The 23,422-nt window shown below is 40.2% G+C and overlaps 1 protein-coding gene across 1 annotated transcript; it reads left to right on the top strand.

Annotated features, from left to right (window-relative positions):
- Positions 1-6,051: 6,051 nt before the first annotated feature.
- On the top strand, positions 6,052-21,948 carry SLC5A12 (solute carrier family 5 member 12; the record flags this gene model as incomplete). The annotated part of the gene is made up of 15 exons (XM_080619122.1): positions 6,052-6,408; positions 8,525-8,590; positions 9,651-9,702; positions 10,987-11,054; positions 12,078-12,232; positions 13,288-13,428; positions 15,038-15,167; positions 15,527-15,615; positions 16,826-16,938; positions 18,151-18,218; positions 18,559-18,645; positions 19,313-19,494; positions 19,704-19,807; positions 20,019-20,140; positions 21,790-21,948. 15 exons carry the CDS (start codon positions 6,052-6,054, stop codon positions 21,946-21,948), a joined length of 1,893 nt encoding a protein of 630 aa, XP_080475248.1.
- Positions 21,949-23,422: the final 1,474 nt, after the last annotated feature.

The following is a 23,422-nucleotide window of genomic DNA, read 5'->3' as shown; positions in this document are numbered from 1 at the left end:
GATTGATATTTGGATAAAAACATCTTTCTTCATCACGTCTGTATCATTCCTGGAAAATTAATCATTACTCTGGGTGGATAAGTAGCAAATTACTTTGCTACATGCTCTTTTCCTTCTATTAAAGAAAAAGGGAACTGAGGGTGCAAAGCAAGGCTGTTGCCCCATGTGGCAGGTGCCTCATGTAGCTGTGAAGGTGGAAGGAGCTGCAAAGATGGCTCGGGTCCTTGAGAAACTGTGACCACACAGTAGAGAGGGGCTCTCATCCACTGCACTACAGGTTAGAAGAGGTTAATAATAACTAACGTGATTTTAACCTTTTTTTTTCTTTTGAGAATATGATTATTTGAAGTCCAGTGTTTCAGAGTAGCACTTTTTTCTCCATGCAGCTCCCCAGCTGACTGTGCAGAAGAGAATCCAAATCCTAGCGCCAGCCCTATGCACTTTTCTCCTTAGAGGAAAGTATGCAATAAAAATCCACCTCTGTACAGCCCAAATGGCCATGCTTACAACATGTGCAACCAGGTTTGCAAGTGACTCTGCAAACTTTGTGTTCCAAGATGCAAAACAAAGTAGATGGGAGCTGACGGATGGGATGAGGCTTCACCACCAGCCCTGCCGGGTGCCCTGATGTGACCCAGTGCTGCCAGGGAAGAGCGATCTCACAGGGAGGACTCTGTGTCCCCAGGTAATAATCTATTTCGAAACTATAAGCAATACCTCCAGTTCCCCACACTACTGGGTTATAATGATCTTTGTATAGATAAATGAGCATGTCTTTCTGAAGAAAGAGTAATCATTAAAGAGGAGCCTCTTCAGAAAAGACAAAGTCCACCATCAATGAAAGATAATAACCTTTAAGTTTAACAGGGACTTCTGAATGATACACCTTTGATTTTTAGTGTATTTTGTGCTCCAGAAATTTACTTTCCTTCAATAAAATAGTTACTATTTCTTTTCCAGCCACTTTAAATGTGACTTAAGTCCTCCGATGCCTATTTCTATGAATTTTTCACAACTCTATATCAAAAAATTTAAGAAGGAAGCTGAAAAATAATTCAGTCATGTGTCAAGGTACAGCAAAACACTTGTCTACTGTATAACAAAACAAACTCTTTGCAGACTTGATTCTGTTATCTGCTTTCTTAGGAGACAAAATATCTTTCTAACACTTCAGTACTGCACAGGTATTTATTTACCTGACAGCTGCAGTTTAAATGCTTTTTAATGAAAACCAGCACACACTAAATAGAGGAACTTTCTGATTTAGGTGTTGGAAAATAATTGCTTAGAGAAATAAATGTAATATGTATTTTTTATAACGTCATTAAGAGAGGCTGTTGCTCCTTATAAATACTATACAAAGTATGCACCCATACAGAGATCCTAGTTTTGTGTTTTATGTGTATAGATCTAAACCACTGGAACAGCATCAACGAATTGATATCCAATTTTACATGTGATTTGTTATAATCTTCCAAAATAACTCTTATGTTTATAATAACGGACAAATCTCAGACTCAAATATTCAACTTAAGCACCAAAGTATGTGCAGAGGCTACAAAATTTCTAAGCCATTTAGGAACTCAAACCTCATTTTTACCTCTTGTCTGTACTAATGATCAGTCAGTCTGTGATCAAGGGTCAGATCCTGGATCTGTTACTTATGGAAAAAAATATTCAACGGACTAACTCAGGTGAAGCCAAGGAAAATATTCGTGGTCTAATGATCGAGCATCAGACTACATGATGCAAGTCTGGCCTCACAAAGGGATAACTTCTGTCATCTGATACTCAAATTTACTCAGAAAAGGGAAAACTTTCATATAAATTAAAGAGAAAAATGTACAGTTATATGCCAACATTATTTCTTCCAGAACAGTGCATCATGCAAGTACAGCTACAAATATTTGAATGTGAAAAGCAGAAGTTTAGGAGCTGCAACAGAAATAACAATTATACTAAAGACTAATAACAGCACTAAGAAATATACCCCAAATACTGGTATAGCAGATTACATATGTGCTCCAGTCTGTGTACATACTGGAAGACACTGTCTGACTTGATCATCAAGTGAGCTGTACACATCATTTAGGATAAAAAGGCACAAAATGTGTAAAATAAATTTGTTAAATAAGTGGTTTATATTCACATTTAAAAAGAAGATGTTAATCTTCCTGTGTGTTCTCTTCAGACACTTGGCTGCTTTTGTTAGCTTGCATTCCATTTTCTCAATGAAACTCCTTAATGCTCTTGATTTCTGGGCTATGAGTGAAGCATCTTCCCCCCTCATTACTTCACACAAAATATTTTTCAGCTTTTTCATTATCACTAATAAATAGACACAAGTTGACTGTACCTTATAGAAAGGAATTCATAAATATTGATCAATTCCCTATTGAATCATCTGCTGGATAAGGCAACAGGTGGTGTTTGCTTTCAGCAGTGCGTGCCTGCAGCCCTGAGAGAGGGCAGTGCCCTTGGGAAGAAGGTTTTTACCATTGCTGTGCATCAGTGTACCATAACTTTTCCTGTTCAAAAGCAGCTGGTTTATCTCAAGACTGAAACTCTCCAATGCTACATGAAGGCTTATCATACGAGAAAAGGAATGTACCCCCATAATCCAGAATTTCTATCATAAGGGAGAACCAGATACCAGAAACTCAGGATACAGTTTTCTGCTTTCCCTTTAGAGAGATAAGGAATAGTTTTATTCTTTTTTTGTGGACGCAATCTCTATGACAAAGTCACTTTGGTACACCAATATTTCAGGGAGGAATTCACATTTTGCTATTTGTGTTTGATTCTAGGTATCTGTAGAAAAGTTTCATTATGGCTCTACCTAATGCTACTAAGTGGGGGAGGCTGCCTGCCACACTTTACAACACAAGTGCAATTCCTCTACCAGATTCTGGTCCTATTAACCCAGGCCCTGTCAGATGCCTTGGAACACTGACCACACAGGTATCCTAATTTTGCTGTTTATTCTGTGTTACCTTAATGCAGATGCACACACCATTATTCTGAGGGTTATTCCAATCCTTTTGTTTCTCAGCCAGCCTGTGTGAGATCAGTTTCAACATTCTTCACCCTCTCTCATCACGCATAATGATGCTGCTGCCCATTATTAAGTCACAATAGACACTACCTAAAAGAATATCGACTTTCATTTGGGATTTCCAGGGGTCTGGTGGTTTTGTTTCTTTTTTTTTTTGGTTGTTGTTTATTTGGGAGTTTTTTATTTGTCCTGGTTTCTTTTGGGGTTTTGTTTTGTTGTGTGGTTGGTTTGTTTAGGGCTTTTTATGTGGAAGACTGGGATAAAACAGACCAGAAGAACCTGTGAAGATTTTTCAAGTAAACCCTTTGAACCAGTGTGTTTTCACAGGACATGAAGAGTTATGTAGTTAGAAAAATCTTTGTGCATTGCTTACATCGGAGAGAGTCTTTCCCTATATACTACTTCAAGCCCCTGTGGATGTGTGAAATGCAGGCTCTGGGTGGACAAGGTGGCTGTGGCAGGGGAGGCAGTGGTGGCTTCAGCATTACTACCTTTCTCTAAGACACTGCTTGCAAATATGCGAAGCGTGGTATATAAACCATCACTTTTGGAACTGTAACACTGAAAAGATGCAAGTGGTCTATACCCATTTATTTGAAATATATTGAGATGCGCGCTCCCCCTTAAAGGGCTGTTATGTTCCCCAAAATCAGGGGAAAATGTACAGCAGGTCATCGGAAAAATCATCTGTGGCAGGTTTTCCTCCCTGACTTTGGGAAGCTGGACTGTGGCTAACTAGAAACACCCTTGTTATCTTTGCTATCTCAAGCACCTACTTCAGATGCCAAAACGAGCCTGAAATAGGCCCTCAGATGCAAACAGTCTCAAGAGCAAAATCCAAACACTGCAGCTGGATTTCTTGTCAGTTTCTTGGTTCACACTCAGATACCGAAAGAGGTAGCGAAGCTTCAAGAGATCAAGATTCTTCCTTGAGTTACCCTGGCTTAAACTGTATTTTATAGTTTTCACAAATAAAATAAATATAAAACTCTTTATTATTTCAGGGACATAAAAATTTCAGTTATTCCCAGCTAAGGAAGATGATCATGACAGAATAACAAGTGTTTTCCTATTATTTTACTAAACTATTTCTTCAGAATTGTACTTCTAAGTTTTTTTTTTTTTCCTATATGAAATTTAGCAAAAATGGCTATTCCGAACACCACCATGAAGCTATGCTGAAAAATGTATCAGAGGGCTACAGCAACTTTAGACATTTGCATTTTTAACTCTACTTCCAGTTTATTATTCTGCTAGCTTTTTTTCTACTTTATGCTTAAAACATGTGCTGCATTCATATCGGGTTTCTTTCCAGTCTGGGTTGATGGTTGACCCTGGTTGTTATAATGGCATGACATCTCTTAATCCAACTTTGGAGGTATGAATTAAAACCTGCAGAAAATATTCATGTTCTTACAGTTATAAGGAGAGAGAAGAAAACAAGAAATCCCAAAAGCAAAGGAATGCCTGGCAAGTGAAAGTTACTGTTTTTCTTAAGAGTGGACACCCCTTGAGATTTTTGTTCTGTACAAAAGAGAAATATTAACTAGAGATGAGGATATACTTAAATGAACAAAATACTGTGCAGTGGTTGTATGAGAATTCACAGAGCATTACCTATACTGTCTCACTTTGGCTTACCCGCAATGAGGTAAAATGGTTTACTGCTTTCTCACCTGCATAATACCTTCATCACACTGCCCATAGGTTACAGCACAAACAATGCTATGGCAGCTTTAATTGCTAGCCCAGCTCTCAAAAAGTGCTGATCATACCTCACAAGTGTGCACTTCACACTATTTTAACTCCTGGGGACTAAAAGTATTTCAGCTATAAATTAAGCAGTGCCTTTTGAGAAGTAACTTTGCATTTTTGTTAGTTTATTTTAATTCACATTCTGCAGCAGAATGTGAGTTTCACCTCCCCTTTTTAGACTCTGTCTCACTGAAATCAACCACAAAAATTGCACAGTCTCTGCACATGCAGACACAAGTCACTTCTAGCCACAGGCTGTCCTGGATTTTCTCTTGACTCTGTGCTAAGCACAGAAGGTTGCTGTACATGTACTTTTCTTTCTTCTGAGCAGATGGATGGGAACAGGCAAGGCCTCAGATCCTTACACCCCTTAATTTGCAAGGTACATGTGATTCAGCAAAACCATCTCTGTTTACTGATGATTTAAGAAGGAGAAGTGAGGACCCATCCCCAGCCAAGACAAGGCTGAAGAGGCCTTTTGCTAGTAAAGACTACACCAAGATACTGTATACTTCTGCTCATGTGGAACTGCCCTGGGCTCACAAAGACCCCAAGGCTTGGCTACAGCGCATGTGGGGAAAGCACCATGGTCACTTCTAAGCATTAAAGGCTCCAGTTCTTTGAGGCAGACTTGACTTCCAGAGGGTCTACACCAAAGAGCACACTTCAGATGCAGAAGGACAATTCTGAACCCTATCACTGATGTTCAAGTTTAGGTTTTAACCACATGAAGGAATTGCTCCTCTAAAACCAAACTTACCAGCGAGGTTGTAGTTCTGTACATGGACCTTTCCTTCAATTTGCTCTCCTTTATTTATTTCTTTATTGCTCTGATTTTCTTATTTAAAAATGCTGAGAGGTTATAAAAGAGTCAGATGAAGTCAATGTGTCAGGCTAATGTTTAACCGTAAATTAACACCTCACAGATAAAAAAGGGAGTATACTACAGATTTCACAGCTGAATCTGCTACCTCAGCCTGACAGAAGCATCAGTATCACTAGGGTCTAAGTGCATTCAGCACCTTCCTAACTCATTCTTAGCTACTTTTTTCTTCCTCCTTAGGAATGAACTGGGTAAAAAAAAAAATAAGTCTCCTAGCTGAATAGTCTTGCTGTTTATGATTTGCCATTGATGAGCTACAGATAAGATTCAACCTCACTGCCAACTGAGCTTATCTGTTCAGAGCAACAGCTACGGAAAACCAGGCTCCTCAACATCAGAGAATTGTCCAACTGCTGCTATGTCAAACTTTGTAGCTCCAGAAGTCAAAAAATTTGTGGCTTGGGACTATGCTGTTTTTGCAGGGCTGTTTCTAGTCTCTGCTAGCATTGGAGTGTTTTTTGCAGTTAAAGAGAGAAAAAAGAAAACTTCAAAGGAATTTTTGATAGGTGGTAAGCAGATGACATGTGGACCAATAGCCTTCTCTCTCACATCAAGCTTCATGTCAGCAGTGACTGTTTTGGGGACACCCTCCGAAGTCTATCGCTATGGGGCATCCTTTGTGCTGTTCTTTCTTTCATATGCACTTGTCGTCATTTTTACTGCAGAACTCTTTCTACCTGTATTTTACAGATCTGGCATTACAAGCACTTATGAGGTAAGTAAAAATAATTTAAAAAGGCACTATTCTAATATAAAAGTCAATATCATGCATATAGATATTCATAAGAGAAAGAGCTCTGACAGAAGATTTTTTGCAGTGTTTTACAGAACAAGTATATCAATGTACTAATTCTTTTTCAAACCAGATGGCATTACTCAAACTGGTTATTCATATTGCAATAAGTTGAAAGCACAAATTAAGGGTCAGAGCTCCTGTTATGCATATACAGCAAAGACAGGAGACTGGATTACACACCAGCACCAAATGAAGTTACAGCTGAAAAATATTTTAAGTGCATCCAAACGCTTCTGGTCTTATAAGCAACTATTCCACTTTTATATATATGTATATATGTGTATACACCTGCTTTTGCAGAGTAGGTATTAAAGACAGACATTAAGAACAAAATTCAATAGTATCCAACTCAAACTTGGTCTAGAGCTGGCAATTTGGTCCAATTTAATAGCAAAGTGGACTATTCAATATCCAAAAAAATAGTCAAGTAGATATTTGATAACTATTGTGGTGCAAGGAAGGAATAAAGAGGAAGATGGCTGCAGGTCTCTTTCAAAACAAACCAACCAAAATCAAACCAAACCAACTCAGGGCTGGGGAATGAATTCAGGGATTCTCTAGGAAATGAAATTAAATGAACAGCCTTTGAATTTTCTAGAGGTTTTGCCTGGCATTCCTTCTGGAACACATTATTTTCTTCATATGACAGTTCAGTTGTTGAGAAAAATCAAAATACACAGCCGACCTTGTGATGTTATTGCTAAGAGCACAGTGTGCAGCCCTTACCACCTGCACACCCACAGGGCAGCTACTGAGCATTTGGGAATAGTCTTTTAGTCACTTTAATCACCAGCCTCAAATTTGGCCTCTCCTGTTCCTGAGCAGTTTGAACCAAGCAAGAATTGAATGAAGAAAGCTGGGTGAGTTCATGAGGAGTAACAGGAAGACTTCTCATGTCCTCTAAGCCCAAACCCAAGGAGCAGCTTTGGTCAAACAGCTCTGCATGGGTATTTGGAAGCAACTCAGTTACAGGTTGGAAAAAAGTAAAATTGACCATCTGTTGCCACTGCCTCAAGTAACTACATTTTCTAGATGGTTTTGGTGCAAGATCAGAGAATGAATTACTCTTCTCATGTGAGCCACCAAAACTATCATTGCACCCAGAGAGTCCCCTCAAAATGACTCTGCTGGCTTGAGGAATTATTTTTAGAAACAAGTTACATAAATTAGCGATATATCTGTATGGCAGACTGTGGGGCTTATTATGCGAGAGACACAAGAAAGATGAAAATGAGCAAAATTAATAGGAAAGAAGCTGCTTTGGAGAACTATACCTAGAGGCTTGTAAAAAAGAGAGGAATTGTACAGCCTGTGCTGGAGTCTGCTGGGAGCACATGGGACTATGGCCCGAAGAGAGACCCAGCCCACCCATGGCTAGAAGGGATGCTGCCACAGATGTAATTCTTTTGGCCAGCTCTACAGAGAGGCTCCAAGTGATGACTCAGGTTTAAAAGCTGGGCTTTTGGGGCTAGAGAGCTACTCACCTTTACAGTTATGCGGTAACTAGGGACACTTCTTTACATGTAGCTACAAGTCCCTAAGAACTCCACTTGCTGCTCCGTGTTGGTGATGTGCAGATTTGGGTTTAGACTGAGGCAGGGCAAGCAAGAAAGCCAGTTTAGCTCAATCACTGTGGAACTCTGTTCTACGTTGCCTCTTCTCCATCTTTTCCACCACCACTTTGGTCATTACAGGAGTCAAACCACACTATTTCTCCTAGAGGTGACCTCAATTTGCCTCTTCATACAGCTGGAATGTACTTTCATTTGAAGTTTAAATTTCTTTTCCTTTCAGTTATTCCGAATACAGAGAATACCGGGTACTGCAACCCAACATATAACTTCAAGTACATGTTACTGATGAGAAGATTTCTCACATATAATTATCACTATGTGTAATAGTAATCATGGTCTCCTGCACATTACTCTTAGCAGCAGTGCCAGCTGCCAGTAATTTTACCTGCATAGCAAAAAGGTTAATAGCTGTGTCACAGGTGCTGCATGTGCAATTTACTGAAATTCCTCTTTTTCCCTAGTATTTGGAGTTAAGATTTAACAAGATTGTCCGTCTTGCTGCAACACTGATCTACATCCTGCAGACGGTGAGAAACCGTTGACTCTGTTTATGCCAGTTTCACTCAACATTTCTTTTGACAAACTAATCTCAGACTGCACATTTTCTATAATGAGATGTTTTAATGAGTACTCTTTTGTCCTATATTTTTTCACTTGGACTGTGAATGTTAAAAAGAATGAATAGTTGCTTTCCTAACTTTCTAGCTTTCTTAATTTTTCCTGTTTAGGATTAAAAATGCCATTTTTGTTGTCTTTGAAACTTGGATGTTTTGCTGAACTCTCACAGCCTGTCAAATTCTTGATCTCATTACATTCCCTTGTCTCTCTTTCCAAATGAATGGATTCTGTCTTTCTTGAAAAGCTAAACGAGATGTACTGGGTACATTTAGTTAATCAATTACCATTTGAGATAGCGGGGTGAAGGTATCCCATTTGAAAGCTGTTGCATGTGGTATCTCCTGGGAGGATGCTCAGGTAGGACCAACCCAGTGATGGTCCCAAGAGGGACCATCTCAGAAAGTTACATAGCTATGTATTTGATGAATGAATTTTATGGGATGTTTGAAAACATATCTTTCTACATTAATTCCATTTCCGTATTTCCAAAACCCTTAGAAACAGATTTGAATGCTTACTTATTTTCAGACTTTGTTTCTCCCTCAGTTCTGTCAGTACATACACATGAGAGCATTGAGTCAGCTACTTTGAAAGGGTTTGAATAGAAAAATGGATGTTTAAATTCCAAGGTCAATGCAACTTATTTCAGTATCAGTGTTTGTGTTTTTCAAAGAGCTCCTCTTTCTACTTGACTAGGGTATTTTTGTTCTCTAGTCATCTTCGCAACTGGTGAAATAACTAATACCAAAGCAAATAATGGTTCTTTGATCAGAAAGGAATTCAACCAATGATTTTGTTTTGTAAAGGTTGAAACAGAATCCAGATACAGTTAAATAAGCTAAAGAAATCCCCAGATCTCGTATTTTGCTCTTCTAAATAGAAAATTATCCCTGAGCATTCACATACACCTTTTTTTCATTAAATTCTTTTTTGTTTTTTTTGGTTTTTTTTTTCATTTTTCTCCTCCAGATCCTTTACACAGGAATAGTGGTTTATGCTCCATCGCTGGCACTCAACCAAGGTGAGTTCCCATGCTGCACTATGCAGCTACCCCACCCAATCACACAACAAGGCAAACAGAATAAATGAAGTGAGGAAAATGAAGTAAAAAAAAAAAAAAATCCACAAAAGTTCTGTAAGAAGGTTTCTGCCTGCTCCTCATGGCTCTGCGTTTCCAATGTCTCACATCTCGCTCACACCAGTGCCTTAGCAGGAGCCTCACATTTGCTATTCTGCTCTGCTTTGCACTCAGTAACCACCTGAAGAGGTTAGCAATGAAAAATTTCTCAACATCCTGACAAAGTTCACAGTACAAGCTGATGATCCAAGACCGTACTCTGTACTTTGATTCCCCTCTTCCCTGTCTCCCATGTTCAGGTTCCCATGCGCATTACTCCATTCCCTGTAGCTGGAGCCAAATACCATGCTGCTGTCTGCCTGCACACTTCGATTAATCCTTGCAAACTAGACATACGGCATCCATCATAACAGATGGGAGTAGTAACTTTACTGCCATAAGGCAAAAAGAATAGCGATGGCCTAACTCCTGATTTCACCAAAATTGATTGGACAAAGAATGGGAGGCTCTTCTCATTGTTTGTCATCTGAGTTTTGCTCAGTTTGTCTGACCCCACCTTCACACAGCACAGAGCTCCCTTCTTCTGGAGCTCAAATGAATTTTATGTGACAATTCGTGTTTGTTGTTAGGCCACACTAACTCTGCTAATAAAAGAACCTTTACAAATAGATTTGCCCTCATAAACTATTCCCGGTGGGACAGACTTCAGTATAAGCCAAACCAAAATTTCAGCATCTTTTGTAAAGTAACGTTATGAACAAAAATGAACAGGAAAACTGCTTGTAGTGCAGCGTATTCTAGCATTAAACTGTTTCGCCTTGCAGGGAATGGAATTTAGTTTGAGTTGGGATTTATTGTTAGGGTTCCTTGGAAATATCTGAAGAACCTGATTTCTTAAGAGAAAATTCTGGAATAAGAACAGAAAGCATTGTTTATAAAGCTGTGTCCCATAGGAATGGTGCTTTTGTTGTGTGCAATTCGTCTTATATGTTACTTTTGCACACCTGAAAGTTAGTTAAATCCAATTTGAAGAAAACAACAATACAAACCAGTATCCAGTAGTATTAAGAAACCTGAACAATCCAGCAAAGCTCCTAATAGACACAAAAGAGTAAAATTTAATACTTACTCCTATCCTTCTAAAGCTAAAGGAACATAGCTTTTCTGTTACCATCCAGATGGCCTACCTCCATTTCACTAACCATTCGATTTTCTTTGATTTCACAGTCACTGGATTTGATCTCTGGGGCTCTGTGATTGCAACAGGAATTGTCTGCACTTTCTATTGCACTTTGGTACGTGACAGGCATAACTGAACGGCTGGAACATAGACTGTTCAACCATTCTTTTTACTTGACCGGCTATCACAAAAGGGTGGCTTCTATATACATTCCAATTGACTGAGGTTTAAAGTAGGAGAACATAGAGATAATTTTCTTTTAGATTCGGTGGAACAACTAAGTCTATTTGGAAAAAAAATATTTCCTCTCAAATCCTCTGCTGTATGTCTCAAGGTTTAAACCAAACAGTTTGAAGCAGAGTCCAGATAAGGAGGCGATAACCTTCCTCTGCCACACTAAATCTTTTGAGAGAAGATGATTCTTCTTATCTTTTACAAGTTATAGACTGAAAAACATTGTAATGAAAAATGTGCCTCTGGTGTCACCCCAGATCAAGAACAGAGTGATAAAACCTAGGAAGGCCAATCAACAGGTCAAAGAGAGCTTTTCTTCTGAGTGGAAGCAACAGGAGACTCAGCATTACAAAAAAGATAAACACTGCAGTGGAAGCGGCAGAGGGCTCAGGACACAACCTCATTTCTGTTCTCATTACCACTAAGGAATTTGTTCACTATTTCAGTCCACCCTTGCTGAAAACACTTATTATGCTGCTCTAGTACAGATTTGATCAAATATGAAAGCAGCTGTGGAAAAAGCTGAACTGAAAACTTTCTGGAGCTCTTTTTCCAAGTTAGGCTAATTGTGGACCACTGGGCTCAGAGAATTGTAGAGCGTGCTATAGCAAGTACAAACAGACCAGCTTGTATTCCATAAGCTTTTACCATAGGAGAAAAAAAAAGCATTTAACTGGAAGTCAAACATTTGCATATGACTGTAGACAAACCTTTCAAAGCTGTGTCATTTTCTAGCCTGCAAAAATACAGCCTTCATGGGAGAATATGAAGTTTAAGAGCCCTGAGTTGCTAGATGATCTCCATGCATTTTCCGAGCTCCTGAAATAAGGGGTCTTTCTATCTTTTGCTGTATTTGAACAACCGGAAAGAAGATAAAAGCATACATAAACCCACTTTGTTTTAGGGTGGATTAAAAGCTGTTGTCTGGACAGATGCATTTCAAATGACTGTCATGGTGGTTGGCTTCACGACAGTTTTGATTCGAGGAACCACTCTGAACGGTGGATCAACCAAGGTCTGGGAGGTTGCCTATGAAGGATCACGATTAAACATATTTGAGTAAGAAAAACACAATGCAAACCTTTTCTTTTTTGTATATTTAATGTTTAGAAACTATACCCTCACGAAATCAGAAAGAGTCAGACTTGTTACTACATTATCAGTGAACAACCTCAGTAATTCAAAAAAGTCCATTCCCTACTTCTTTGATTCTTGGGAATGCAGTTGACCATCAGGAGAACTTAACTTCTCTTTCTATTACCCTCTTTGAAGAAATCAAAGCCCTCCTGAACTGAAAAGGATCTTTGCCATTTTTCTTTGTGTAACTACAAATGCAGCCCAATTATTCCTTCCAATTATATACATCTTTCAATTTCTATTCATAAATCTGGCACTTTGTGTTAAGTACGCTCACCACAGCAGCCAGCAATGGTGCACCACTGCACTAGGATAGAAAACTGACCTTCCTTTGGCTATTTGTGGCATTGACTGAAAAGTTCATTGCTCAAGGCAAGTCACTGACAGAACACAGCAGCAATGTCAAATGTTATCTGCTATATCTATCAAGATTAGCAGAATTGCAAAGACGACAGATGCAAGATGCACTTGTACAGCTTAGAATTACTGAGTAATGAAATTTCACTGTTGATAAAAAATAGATAACACCACAGCTGCAGCAATTTCTCATAAAAGAAATGACACACCATGATGATTTAACTACGAATCTGGAGGACTTATACAGTTTAGCAAGTGGCTTTGTTCCTTGCAGAGGACAGGGTCCCAGGCAGGATGGCTTGCAGGTCTGTTGCTCCCATCTGACACAGATCTGAAATCTGAGCATAGGCAGCCTTATAAATGTGATTCATCTCAATCGATCTATCCTCTGCATGATATATGTTTATCTTGACTTGATAGCAATATGTTTCAATATAAGAGTAAAAAAACTTCCAAACCTAACCACAGTAGATGTTTTCTGAGTTGGATACATATTACCAATGCAGTACTCCCAATTCAGAGGGTAGGGCATAGTGGATAGTTCTGAAAAATCACCTGCCTCTGACTAAAGAAATGTGTGTTTATGTAAGTGAACCGAGTTGCTTTTTTCTCTCTTCTAGCTTTGATGTCGATCCCTTGAGACGACATACCTTCTGGACAATTGTTATTGGGGGAACGTTTACATGGCTAGGGCTCTATGGAGTTAATCAGTCCACAATCCAGAGATGTATTTCTTGCAAATCAGAAAAGCACGCTAAACTGTAAGTTACCTGCCATTAACCTGTTCTAGCAATCAAATATACTGATGTGGAATTCTAAGTTTGTCAGGTTTGTTAAAAACCAGCTAATTTTGCTCTGACAGTCTCACTCCCTCTGGCTCTGAATGACATAAGTAAATGCAGAAATAAAACCAGGTAGCCATTAACCTCTTGTAGTTTACTACTTTGGCGTCAGGCTGCCAAATTAATCCTTAGAAGCAGAGTATGGAAAAAATGCCAACACAGAAGCTGTGCTATCTGCAACTTCATTGGTAAAACGTATTTATTGGAATTGTGGCTTTGTTGTCTTGTATTAAAAGTGGCTAATGATTTAATAGAGCACTACAGTACAAGGTATTATCTAAATAAAATTAAATCAGTAAGTTATTAATATTCTAGAGCATAAGAATAATTAGACTCAATGGTAAAGACCCAAGTGAAACTTCAAAGTATAGACACACAGGTCTTCCTCAAAATCAGCATTAGTATATGCATAGCTAGATACCAAACCACCAGACTTTTTTTTCCACATGCCTAGCATTAGTTTCTTGCCCAGTTGGCTAAAGCATAAAGATTGGTAGGTTAGCTTTTGTGCTAGCTGCAATCATACTCATTTTTCTTAAGGTCATGCTGGATTATATGAATTTATCCTGTAGAAAATTTAGTCTTTGAAAAACATTTGGAAGTCACAGCAGTGAGAACATCACTAGTAACAAGTTTGGAAAGACCTTCAGGTCCCAGTAGCACAGCTGTGAATTGGCCCTAGCAAGAGACCTTGCATAAGGTCATGCCCAAATATGACGCGGGTTGCATAAAACCTGTCAGCTCTTGGGAGGTACAGGGTTACTGAATCACAGCCATACAGCCTCCCCGGCAGATGCGGTCACTCACATCCATTCCATGAACTAGTGAAAAACAACCAAGTGTGTTATTTTGCACAGCAACTTTGCAATCATGACAGAATGCCTACAGTGGCTTAAAAGGAGATGTTCAGGGGTTTAAGTCCAGCTGGCAACTGAACACCACTCAGTCACTTGCTCACTATTCACTTCTTCTCCCCAGTGGGATGTGGAGAAGTGAAAGGGAAAAAAAGGTAAAACCCTTTGGGTTGACATAAAAGCAGTTTAATAATTGAAATCAAGTAAGATTTTATTATAAAGAAATAGGAATAAAACAAACCAATCAATCCAAACGATGCACAACACAACTGCTCACCACCTGCTGACTGATGCCTAGCCTGACCCCAAGCACCAAGACAGGAGAAAAGCAGCAACTTCCAACAGACAAAAATCTGCTCTTACAGGGAACAGCAGGGGCAGACCCAGTGCTTGGTGCTGCCCACTCTGTGTCCAAGTTACTGGTCTCTTCCAGCTGTATACCCTGAACCTTCATCCTTGCCCTATAGCAAGGCTGTATGTTTCCACATTTTTAAAATTAGTATTCCATACAATTTCTTATCCTGCTGATGCCTTTAAGAAAAAAATTAGCTAGCTTTGAATTATACAGCTAGCTGTGATTAAGGTGTCTCCCTAAAAAGTTAGAAAAAACCTAACTTGTAACAGCGTTTCTATATGCATTTTGTATCAAACAGAATTTCTCTGCTTTGTTCTAGGGCGCTTTACCTCAACTTGCTGGGACTGTGGATAGTCCTGGTTTGTGCAGTGTTTTGTGGCTTGGTGATGTACTCTCATTACAAGAGCTGTGACCCTTGGACTGCTGAGTTCATTTCAGCACCTGATCAGGTACAGATACCCATTATTATAGCAGAGCTGCTTAGGACCCAGACGTAGCACACATGAAGACAGTTAAGATTTCCTGGTATGCTTTATGTCCTGTCAGCACTCAGGCACCAAGGTGGCTGGTGAATTAGGGCTAGAATAGATCTTTTCTGGTTCTCCTGGTTCTCTTTTCTGGTTCTCCTGTGCTACTCTGACTGACTGCTTTCCCGAACGACACCCTCTTCGCTCAAATTCTGACACCTCTTGTTAGTTGGAATAAACCCAGAATTCAGCAACATGCTCCACAGCAACTACTTCTTTTCCATTACCCAGGAAAATCTTAACTAACTGCTTGTGTTGCTCTTGTGCTTCTTCTATCCCAGCTCATGCCGTATTTTGTTATGGACATTTTTTCCTCGGTGCCGGGAGTCCCAGGACTGTTTGTTGCCTGTGCATTCAGCGGAACGCTAAGGTCTGTGATCCTGAAGTGACAGTTTAGCTGCATACAATTGATTTCTTGAGGACAAAGAATGAGGTCAAGATGTGAAACCCTAAGGCTTTTGCCCAGCTGTTTTACCCAGAACATTCTAAGAAGCAGCAGTAGTGCTTTGCTGAGTTGTATTGTATTTATGCCAAAGTCTAGCTCCACTTTGCCAGCATCTTTTTATCCCAAGTTTATTTTAGAATAATATTATCAATACAGACAAAAGAATAGAAAACCTAAGCTCGCTTCCTGAGATAGCTTTGGAGCGGCTCCTGGTGAAACTGCCTTTACAGAACCTGATTGCCACCATATCCCAGATAGGGATAGAACGCTTTTCAGTAAGTCTATCTGTACATAAAGCAGAGTTAGACTAGGAAAAAGAGATATCTGCACGGAGAACTTTTAAAACTTCTTTAGAACTTCAGAATCGATAAGAGTGCTGCATCTCATTGTAGTTTTTACCCGCTACAGGCCAAACACCAATACTTCATAGGGAATTTGAGAGAGAGGAGTCAAGTTCACAGTGACTCTGTGGCATGCGAATAATGTCAATCTCCACCAGACTTTTTCTAAAGACTCTTAGGTGTAGAAAAAGCAAGACAGAGCTATCAAAACAGGGGAAGGGAAAAAAATGCCATCAAAAAAACCTGTGTAGAAGGCACTGGCTTCTCCTGTCAGGAGACTAAGAACAGAGTCAACGGCACAAAGTACCAAATACTATGCAGTAGGTATGGACCTTGCATGTTATCACAACAAATTCACAGAGACTGTGTTCACCAAATATGTGTTCATTCACCTACCCAAAACAACCAGCCTATCCCTATTCCATATTTTTCAGTTCTGAGGGAAAACACCCTGTTCCTCCACAAAATGCCTGTTATTACCAGTTGTCATTGCACATCTTTTGATTTGTAAGGGAGTAGAACTTTTATTCTGGAGCATGCCTGTATTTTGAAGGACTTGCAGATTGATAAACTGAAGGGTCAGTCAGGATGAGTTTCTATCTTCTGTGCCAGCAGGAAGCAGAGCCCCTTGCAATCCCAGAAGGAACAGAAACCTCACCAATATCAGCAGCATTTGTGAAAAATACTGTAAGACATACAGTTCTTGAAGAGTATTAGTGCTGAACAAGAGCAAGCATTTTTTTATAAATACATATTGCTTCTCATTTACTTAACATCCTTCTCGTTTTCTACAGCACAGTAGCTGCCAGCATCAATGCTTTAGCAACTGTTACCTTTGAAGACTTGGTCAAGAAAGGTTTCCCAAATCTCTCTGAGAAGATGAGCACCTGGATCAGCAAAGGCTTATGTAGGTACTTTGGATGGGATCCATTTCTTTAATACCAAAAGCATCCATACCTGCCGTTGTTACTATTGCAGGAGAAAATAGGGCAGGATTTTATATACTTTGAGCATTGAGAGATGCTGACACTCAGTTGGCTCTGAAAGCGCTTCTGTATATAATGACGGGCACTGTCTAGAGACACCTCTTCAGAAACCTGCACAGTGTAACCCTTTATAAACTCTCAGGATGAATATCAGCCTGGTGCTCCAATAAAATTATGCATTGGCAACTATATGGTACAGAAACAAATATAGACTAGCATCAACAACTACTCCTGAAAACCTCTGCAAAACTTGTTTCTACTGAAAACATTGGGGAACACTCTGGGATCTTCTTTACAACACAAGAACAATATCAGTGTAGTTTTTTATCACATTAATCTATAGTAGCATTATGAAATACTATTTTTAGTAGGAAAATAAGACATTTCTATTCAGTGTTGCATAAGCAGGTTTTTTAGCTTTTCAGAGAAAAATTAGAATTCATAAGGGAAATGAAAACCAGATCATTAACATCAAAGCGGTCTGAATTTTAAGATACTTGTAAGAATTATTGCAGTAATATTATAACCCTTTCATAAGTACTGTAATAATGTCATAACCATTTATTACTGTTACTAAAGATCAGATAGGAGCCAACCCAATACAATTTCTGTTTCTGTAAATATCTCTAACTTTCACTATTCCTGCTTTTCCTCTTATTACTTAGCTTTTGCTCTCAGGACCTAGAAAGACAATGTTTATATCTGAAGCCAAGGTGTGCTAGCACATTAGACAAGTTTTGGTTGGCTTTACTCAAGATTGCTACATACAGAGTTTTGTCTCCCATGGAAGTAAAACTGGTGTCAAAGAAAGAAAGCTGTGTTGTTTACCATTGCTCAATTAATTCATTAGGTTATTCTAAAACTGTTATTTAGAGGCAACAGAAACATTTCTACATGAGGCATAACTTCTAACTTTATTTTATCGCTAATTTCTGCTTCATCAGAAAAAACAACTAATGAAAACCATGAAACTTCATGCAAGACACCGCTGTGTGCTTAATTGTCCACTTCAAGTATCAAAGCCCTAAGTGCAAGTTCCTGCACACTGTCTGGTTACTTCAGACACCAGATGAATTAGAAATCATCCACTCTGTTAACCAGCACTGACAACCTCACTGCTTCATCTTTTTCAGGTGTATTATACGGTGTCCTTTGCACTTTGATGGCTACAGCAGCATCACTGCTGGGAGGAGTTGTGCAGGTATCTCTTGCCTCAGAAATACCATGAGCTGAACATGAATGAACAGAAAGGCAATGAATTGACCAAATAATGCTGACAGCCCTGGGGACTGCTGGATTATCTGAACAATTTCTGTGTACACTCTGCTGAGAGGAATAACTAGGAAAAAAAAATCATAAATCCCCCAATTCCTTCACTATTTACCTACTCCTGGGAAACGATACTGTGATTCCCTCTTTAACTGTGCACTGAAATCACTGCTGGTCTCTTCACCCTCACCATTTCCCAGACCAAAAGCAGAACTGCTCACGCTCCCCTCCAGATGCTGCACTAAGCTCCTGTCTCTTCTCTGTATCACCAGGCTTCCCTCTCCATCCATGGGATGTGTGGCGGGCCCATGCTGGGATTATTTACCCTGGGAATTTTGTTTCCTTGTGCTAACTGGAAGGTAAGGAAAAAAAGTCATTCACTAAAGAAAACAACTTGGTGTTGTTTGCTTAAAACTCCATCTTGAAAGTTGTTTGGGTTATTTAGATTTAGTCTTCAGGCTGCTTTTCAGATTTAGAGCCTAAGGAGTTCAAGATGTGTTTAGAAGTCCCTTTTCACTGCTGAACTTATCCCAGTTGAATTTAACTCTACCCAGCTGTGGAGTAATTGGTGATTAGATCCATATGAGGGTTGGGTGGGTTTTTTTTTTTGTTTTTTAATTATTTTTATTTCTGAGTTTCTTCTCTTTCGTTAAGAAGACAAAGATATTCAGTACTTGCCCAGCTTATATTCACCTTGGGATGCACAGAACAATTTCAATTGCTCTGCCTTTGCTAACTGAGGCAAAATACAATTATGAGCTCGCTTCATATCGTCCCCTTGAGCAGCCCTATCACATTTACCCAGCAGCAAAACTAAACCCTGAGTTGCAGTTTTGATCATCAGTTTTGCTTGAATGCCTGTTACTAGAGCACAATAAATCACTCTGTTTTATACCTTGGTTGAGAGAGAATAGAACTGATTTACACTGACAGAGATCAGTGATCACCTACTCCTCCCTAATTCACGTTCAAGGAGAAGCCTTCCCCATGTATGACTTTTAACACTATCTTTCTATACCTTCCAAGGGTGCTATGGGAGGCCTCTTAGCTGGGATTACTGTAGCTTTTTGGGCTGGTACTGGCGCTTTCATTTACCCTGCTCCACCGACAAAGTCCATTCCTCTGCAACTGTCGACTCTCAACTGCACATTAGCTAACAGCACCGAGGCACTGATGACAATGGCAGCTCCCACAGCAGCTCTAGACAGGTATTTTCCCTATAATTACTACCTAAACCTGTGTTCTAGCACAGCATGCAGCCTGAGCCTGCAGTGCACAGCCAGTAAACGCCATGGGATGGGAGCACACTGCCAGATCATGCACCAGCTGCAGTGTTAGCTGTATTTTTCTGCCATATATGAGACAGCTTAAATGTACCCACTGGTCATCACTAGCTGCTTTTGTCACCTCTTCACAGACCTTTGCTGGCAGATACCTGGTACTCCCTGTCCTACCTGTACTTCAGTGCCATAGGCTGCCTAGGCTGTGCCATCACAGGGCTGCTGATAAGCTTTATAACAGGTTGGTATTTAATATATATATATATATGCATATACAAATGCTTTTACACAATAATCTGACTCAGCTGTTACAGGAGTTTTGAAAAAGCCCAGCAAGCAGCTCATGAGAGACTTGGGAGAGGGCAGTGGGCTCCAGTCCTGCTCCACCCCACCTCATGGTCTGAGACACCTAGCTATACATACATTTATGTACAATTATTTTCTCCTTTCAGGACCTAACAAAGGAGAAGATATCCCACCAGTGTTAATCCAACCAGTCTGCAACCTGTTTTGCTTTTGGTCCAACAGACTCAAAGCTCTGCTCTGGTGTGGTGTGCGGCACGACAGCCTGGAGGTGAGTACCTGAGCCCACAGCTCAGCCCTGCCGTGGTGCTGGCGCCAAAGGTGTACATGAGGTATGCGCCATACAAAGAGCATGCCAGCCTCCGTCAACCCCTCTGTAAAGTTATGCAAGGAATGCTGCATAGGACCACAGACTGGAAATGAGATCAGCCAACCCCTGAGCAGTGCTGGGCAGCAATAAGTTACCAATCTCCCCTGTCTACGTAGCACACGAGCTCTGGACACAAACAGCCCTTGGGACAGTCAGCAACCCATGAAATGGTGGCTGAACTCCTGCTCCGTGCCAGCCTTGCTCTGCTAGCCAAGCAGAGACAACACTACACTTTGCACCCTGAGAGCAGTTCACTGAGCTCCTGCCCCCTCCCACTGAGCCAGAGACTAAAACTTGAGCGCTCACACATCCATAGAGCTCTCCTGTTGATTCTGCCATTGCCACCTTCAGACCTGGCAGGGCTTCTCCCCTCCAGGGCAGCACTGCTGGCCCATCAGCTGCAACCACCAGCACCTGAGGGGCTGTGGCCCATCACCTCCACAGACACAGGGACAACTCTTCCACAGGTGTCTCTGGGCTTCACGAGCCATGCAGCGTGAGCATCTCCTCCTCTTGTGCTGTTGTAACAGTTTGCAGAATCTGCTAGGTGTACACAAGGGACACAGACTCCCAGACTGGTTTGGCCTGAAGGGACCTTAAAGCTCATCCAGTCCCAACCCCCTGCCATGGGCAGGGACACCTTCCACTAGACCAGGTTGCTCCAAGCCCTGTCCAACCTGGCCTTGAACACTGCCAGGGATGGGGCAGCAACAGCTTCTCTGGGCAACCTGTGCCAGGGCCTCAGCACCCTCACAGGGAAGAACGTCTGCCTAAGAGCTCATCTCAACCTCCCCTCTGTCAGTTTAAAGCCTTGTCGTATTACTACAGAAAGCAATGCGAATGTTTTGAACTCCTTTAGAGTACCCTTTAAATCCCGAAAGTAACCTTTCAGCTGCAAGGCTCACATAGAAACTATCCTTCCACACAGCTTGAGTTTGGCATTAAAGCTGATGGCTTCATTTGGACAGCAGCTGTGACGCCTCTAGATTCACCTCAGCTGTTTCACTTGGCTTTTAGGTGCTCAACATAACTTCATCTAGAACTCTCCTGAAGCAAAAGCAAAAATCTCAGTAAAAGCAAAATCACATATGCATTTATTGGCTTGTATCTGCTTAAAATGTAGAATAACATTAATCAAGTATTTACGGTGTGAAACCACTGAGGCAAGTGTAGGCCAATCCACTAAAATGCACATAAAAATGCAGATGAAAATCTAAATTTAAGTGCTCAGGAATGCACTGAGGGCACATTTAAAGACTTTCACATGAACGGAGTTGTTGTGAGAAGTTGGTTTTGTGGCTTTTGCCAGAGACTTTCCATGGGGAAATGAGAAAATCAATGGTTATGTATGGAGCGGACACACACTGAAGAGTGCCTGCTTGTGAGTATGAGACTCATTTTATGTAGTGAAGTAACTCCTCAAATTCATAGGAAAGGATGTCAGAATTTCAAACTGCAACGAGATAGCCTATAGCCAAAGAAAAAAAAAGCCATGAATCTAGGCTTCAAACTACTAAGGTATTGTTTTTGCTTTGTTTTGTTATTCTCAGGTGGACTTGGAAAAAAATCTGCCTCAAGTTACTGCAAATCAAACTGGAACAGATGACACCTTCAAGAACAGTATCGACAAAGAAAACAAATGCCAGTTCCCTGGTTACAATACCAAGGAAAAATCCTATGCTAATACGAGCAGAGAATCTCGCCTCTAGAAGCTGAGAGACAAGGGACATTTTAATCAAACTGTATGTTTTCAGCTTCAGAAATGAAGAGGTTTGAGGTTGTATTATCACATTTACCAGCTTGTAGATGACCAAGAGGGATGAATTTCTCTTTATAGCAATTAAGGCTAGATTTTTATTTATGAATTTCATGGCAGACCTGGGAAATCATCGGACAGTGGGGTTTTGGAGGCACTGCTACTTCAGAAGAAATGCTTCATGAATCTTGTTGTGGAAGCTCCTGCTTGGAAGTAGCTGCAATACATCTGTATCCCATGCTCTGTTCAGTAACCAGTCATTGAAGGGAAACTTGCAAAGGGGAACTTGATATAAATTAAGACCTTGAAGTACCTTCTGAGGTCTCTCACTAAAATGAGACTGTGAACTGCCCTCTAATGGAGGGAAAAGAAGGGAGGTCAGGCTGAGATAGTATCTGCCTATTTCTAGGTGTCACAAAAGGCCCCCTCACAGGGATGTTGTATAGACCAGGCTGGTCTTTCAGTGACTGAGTTAGTTGTGTTTGCTTCCTCTGTGGAACTCAGATTTCTTTGTAACATCTCACTGTAAAAGCTATAGGAGAGAGTAACAAATTTGACTTCAAATTCAGGATAGTTCTTTATCCCTGTTAGTCTTGGAAAGACATCCTTTCAGCTCAGAAAGTTCCCTACACTACCTTTATGCAAGAAAGAAAATAAAACGATAGTAATAAGAAAATAAAACTCCTGATTGAAAGTGCTGAATTTTGAAAAAAATACACATAATTAGGCAAAATCATTGGTCTGATAAAATGTCTTGGAAGGAGGTGCTTAGCCCTCTAAGATTCTGTTCCAGTGAGATATTTTCTCTAAAACTTGCCTCTGTAAATCAAACTCAACAGACCACCCTCTCACCTTGATAAATGTTTGAGTGTAGTTTCTTGGATGAATGTATCTGTGTTTATACAAAACCTGTAATTCAATGTAACAGACTGAATAACAAAGATGACTTATGTGGACCCAGCTGATATATTTAGCTCCTGTTGCCTTGAAGAACCCAGCTGTTGCTTTTGCTTTATCAGCTACCATCTTTATGATACAAATCTAGGACAACCTGGTCCTTGAAGTTACTTCCCCCATCTCTGTTTATGCCCTACCTCTGGGAACGGTCTCAGGATGTTCAATTAGAGAACAGAAAGCGCAGTCTGTAAATGACACTGCCTTCCTTGTGTGGAGCAGTTTGTCAGCAAACTGAGAATTAGGTCAGTATTTGTGTTCACCCTTTTCACCTCACATTTATAATATCATAAAAACTGACAGCTGAGTCTGGCTGGCAGCCTGTTCTCACATGGCATACTTTCATGCTTCCAGCCTTGGTATGGTTAGCAAGGTAAATATAAAAATTCAGTAAATAATGCTATTATATCATTTATATCTCATGGCCACACACATTATTGCTTACATTAGATTAGGTGAGGCTAATTATCGTG

Source organism: Psittacula echo, assembly GCF_963264785.1.
Source record: "Psittacula echo genome assembly, chromosome: 5".
NCBI classification, from domain to species: domain Eukaryota; kingdom Metazoa; phylum Chordata; class Aves; order Psittaciformes; family Psittacidae; genus Psittacula; species Psittacula echo.
Note: the sequence above shows the minus strand (reverse complement) of the source record. Positions and strands in the feature narration are given on the sequence as shown.